Source organism: Limulus polyphemus, unplaced genomic scaffold, assembly GCF_000517525.1.
Source record: "Limulus polyphemus unplaced genomic scaffold, Limulus_polyphemus-2.1.2 Scaffold12129, whole genome shotgun sequence".
Lineage (NCBI taxonomy): Eukaryota > Metazoa > Arthropoda > Merostomata > Xiphosura > Limulidae > Limulus > Limulus polyphemus.
In genome coordinates, this window is record NW_013677739.1 from 1785 (window position 1) to 5576 (window position 3792).

The following is a 3792-nucleotide window of genomic DNA, read 5'->3' on the forward strand; positions in this document are numbered from 1 at the left end:
ACTCTTGAAACCTATAGTAAACCTACATACGGCTCCAGTGAAGTACAACAACAGTAGAAACCTACATACGGTTCCAGAAGTACAACAACAGTAGAAACCTACATACAGTTCCACTGAAGTACATCAACTCTTGAAACCTATAGTAAACCTACATACGGCTCCAGTGAAGTACAACAACAGTAGAAACCTACATACGGTTCCAGAAGTACAACAACAGTAGAAACCTACATACAGTTCCACTGAAGTACATCAACTCTTGAAACCTACATATGGTTCCAGAAGTACGCCAACAGTAGAAACCTACATATGGTTCCAGAAGTACAACAACAGTAGAAACATACATACAGTTCCAGTGAAATACATCAACTCTTGAAACCTACAATAAACCTACATACAGTTCCAGTGAAGTAAATCAACTCTTGAAACCTACAGTAAACCTACATATGGTTCCAGAAGTACAACAACAGTAAAAACCTACCATAAACCTACATACAGTTCCAGTGAAGTACAACAACAGTAGAAACCTACAATAAACCTACATACAGTTCCAGTGAAGTACATCAACTCTTGAAACCTACATACAGTTCAGCAAAAGGCAACAGCACTATAAATCTAGTACTTATTTTAAATCAATGTTAAAAAATCAGATAAATTATAACACTATGCTGAATACTTAATCCTTCCTTACCTTTGTCACTGTACTTAAGGCCGTTTTTTGACGTGCCTGTTGACAAAAGAGGTTCAAAGAGAGGCAGTGGCAACAGACTTGTTGGTTTACTATCTTTTAATAACATGCTTTCAGACTCCACAGAAGTTTGATGTTTTGAATCTCTGCCTTCCTTCTTTTTACGCATTCGGTATTCAGAAAGAGATACCTGTTCATTAAATATCCATAAAAATTACTACCCTCGCCCAGAGAGCCTACATTTACAGCATGGTTACAGACAATTTAACACAAGAAGTATAACAAAAACTATTCAATATTAAATTGCTGAACCTTGATATACAAAGAGAACTACCACTCTAACTGTAAACAAATATTTAATACTTATTCAATTCTTTACTCACACATCAGTTTAACTGTGACTGTTTTAATTCTCAAATAAATTATGTCCTTTAAAGGAATAAGTAAGTTACAACAGTGTAGTGTTATTAAAGATAAGTTAAAGGTCAGATTACAACAGTTAGGTAAAGAGAAGTCAAAGGTCAGATTACAAAAGTGTAGTGTTATTAAAGATAAGTTAAAGGTCAGATTACAACAGTTAGGTAAAGAGAAGTCAAAGGTCAGATTACAACAGTTAGGTAGAGAGAAGTCAAAGGTCAGATTACAACAGTGTAGTGTTAGGTAAAGAGAAGTCAAAGGTCAGATTACAACAGTGTAGTGTTAGGTAAAGATAAGTTAAAGGTCAGATTACAACAGTTAGGTAAAGAGAAGTCAAAGGTCAGATTACAACAGTGTAGTGTTAGGTGAAGATAAGTTAAAGGTCAGATTACAACAGTTAGGTAAAGAGAAGTCAAAGGTCAGATTACAACAGTTAGGTAAAGAGAAGTTAAAGGTCAGATTACAACAGTTAGGTAAAGAGAAGTCAAAGGTCAGATTACAACAGTTAGGTAAAGAGAAGTCAAAGGTCAGATTACAACAGTGTAGTGTTATTAAAGATAAAGTTTGGACAAGTTACAATAATTTAGTGTTACGCAGGATCCATAAAAACACAAGTTGAAAAACTTCCAGGAGTTTTCCAGGACTGAATCAATAAATTTCCAGGAACAACCAAGTGAATAATTATAAACAAAAAACGACTTTACTTGAACAATCTATTAAGTGCATTAATTCTTACATAGTGTAACATGCAAATAGGGGCACTTTATGTAAATTAAATGGTAGAAGTGATTTCCCCATCGCTTCTAGTTGATGCATTTCTTTTTCTAATAAAGCTGTTAATTCCCAACGTTTGTTGGCATTGTTTAAATAACACAATGTGTTTGGATCCTTTCACGTGGCTTTTAAGTGCAGTTTTGTCCATATTTGAGATGTCGAAGGTGTTCTTGCACATGTTCCAACCACCACTGTGTTTGGTTGCACCGTCACGTACAAGCCAATCCATATATTCTGGTTTATCAAGCCACAAAATGTGCAATTCCTGTCAGGCATATCTTTAATTTGCTTTACACGTTTGGTGAAGCATTAAGCATAATAAATCAATGCTTCATTAAGTATAAACAAACCCACAAACTGCCATTTCTTATAACTGCATTATGCACGCGTGAATCGTTATTGAGAATAACAAAGACAGCATTCGATTCAGTAATGTTTCTCATGGCCTATTCATTATATATAAAGGCCTAAGTTATGATGGTTATAGTACGCCTATGTGTACGGAGCCATGTAACATTTTGTTAAATATTAATTTCTTGGGTTTATGTGAAATGAACAGACAAAAATTTTTGTTTTTAATACTAAATAAATTCCAGGAATTTTCAGGAGCCTTTGTACATTTCCATGACTTTTCAGCACTCTTACAAAAGCATGTTAGTTTTCCAGGACTTCCAAGAGACGTAAAAACCCTGGTTACAACAGTTTAGTGTTTGGTAAATATAAGGTAGAGGATAGGATACAACAGTTTAGTGTTATGTAAATATATAGTACAGGACAGGTTACAACAGTTTAGTGTTATGTAAATATAAGGTAGAGGACAGGTTACAACAGTTTAGTGTTATGTAAATATAAGGTACAGGACAGGTTACAACAGTTTAATGTTATGTAAAGATCAGGTACTGGTTACAACAGTTTAATGTTATGTAAAGATAAGGTACAGGTTACAACAGTTTATTGTTATGTAAAGATCAGGTATATGTTACAACAGTTTAGTGTTATGTAAATATAAGGTAGAGGATAGGATACAACAGTTTAATGTTATGTAAATATAAGGTACCGGTTACAACAGTTTATTGTTATGTAAATATAAAGTAGAGGATAGGATACAACAGTTTAGTGTTATGTAAAGATAAGGTACAGGACAGGTTACAACAGTTAGTGTTATGTAAATATAAGGTACAGGTTACAACAGTTTATTGTTATGTAAAGATCAGGTATATGTTACAACAGTTTAGTGTTATGTAAATATAAGGTACAGGTTACAACAGTTTAGTGTTATGTAAAGATAAGGTATATGTTACAACAGTTTAATGTTATGTAAAGATAAGGTACTGGGCAGGTTACAACAGTTTAGTGCTATGTAAAGATAAGGTATATGTTACAACAGTTTGTGTTATGTAAAGATCAGGTACAGGACAGGTTACAACAGTTTAGTGTTATGTAAAGATCAGGTACAGGACAGGTTACAACAGTTTAGTGTTATGTAAATATAAGGTACAGGTTACAACAGTTTAGTGTTATGTAAAGATCAGGTACAGGACAGGTTACAACAGTTTAGTGTTATGTAAATATAAGGTACAGGTTACAACAGTTTAGTGTTATGTAAAGATAAGGTATATGTTACAACAGTTTAGTGTTATGTAAAGATAAGGTATATGTTACAACAGTTTGTGTTATGTAAAGATCAGGTACAGGACAGGTTACAACAGTTTAGTGTTATGTAAAGATCAGGTACAGGACAGGTTACAACAGTTTAGTGTTATGTAAAGATCAGGTACTGGGCAGGTTACAACAGTTTAGTGTTATGTACAGAGAATGTTTGGCGACTGGGATTCGAACCTGCCACCCACAGATTGCAAGGTGAGTACCCAGCCAGGCCTTTGCTATTACCGACTGTACTCTATAAACATTATTAT

The 3792-nt window shown here is 34.0% G+C and overlaps 1 protein-coding gene across 1 annotated transcript in view; it reads right to left on the reverse strand.

Annotated features, from left to right (window-relative positions):
• Positions 1 to 673: 673 nt before the first annotated feature.
• Positions 674 to 3792, reverse strand: part of LOC106476926 — a gene marked incomplete at both ends in the record, with an annotated part of 10294 nt that continues 7175 nt past the window's right edge. Inside the window, one exon of the mRNA XM_022380660.1 lies at positions 674 to 875. Coding sequence (XP_022236368.1) covers positions 674 to 875 — 202 coding nt within the window. The remainder of the gene's footprint in view (positions 876 to 3792) is intronic.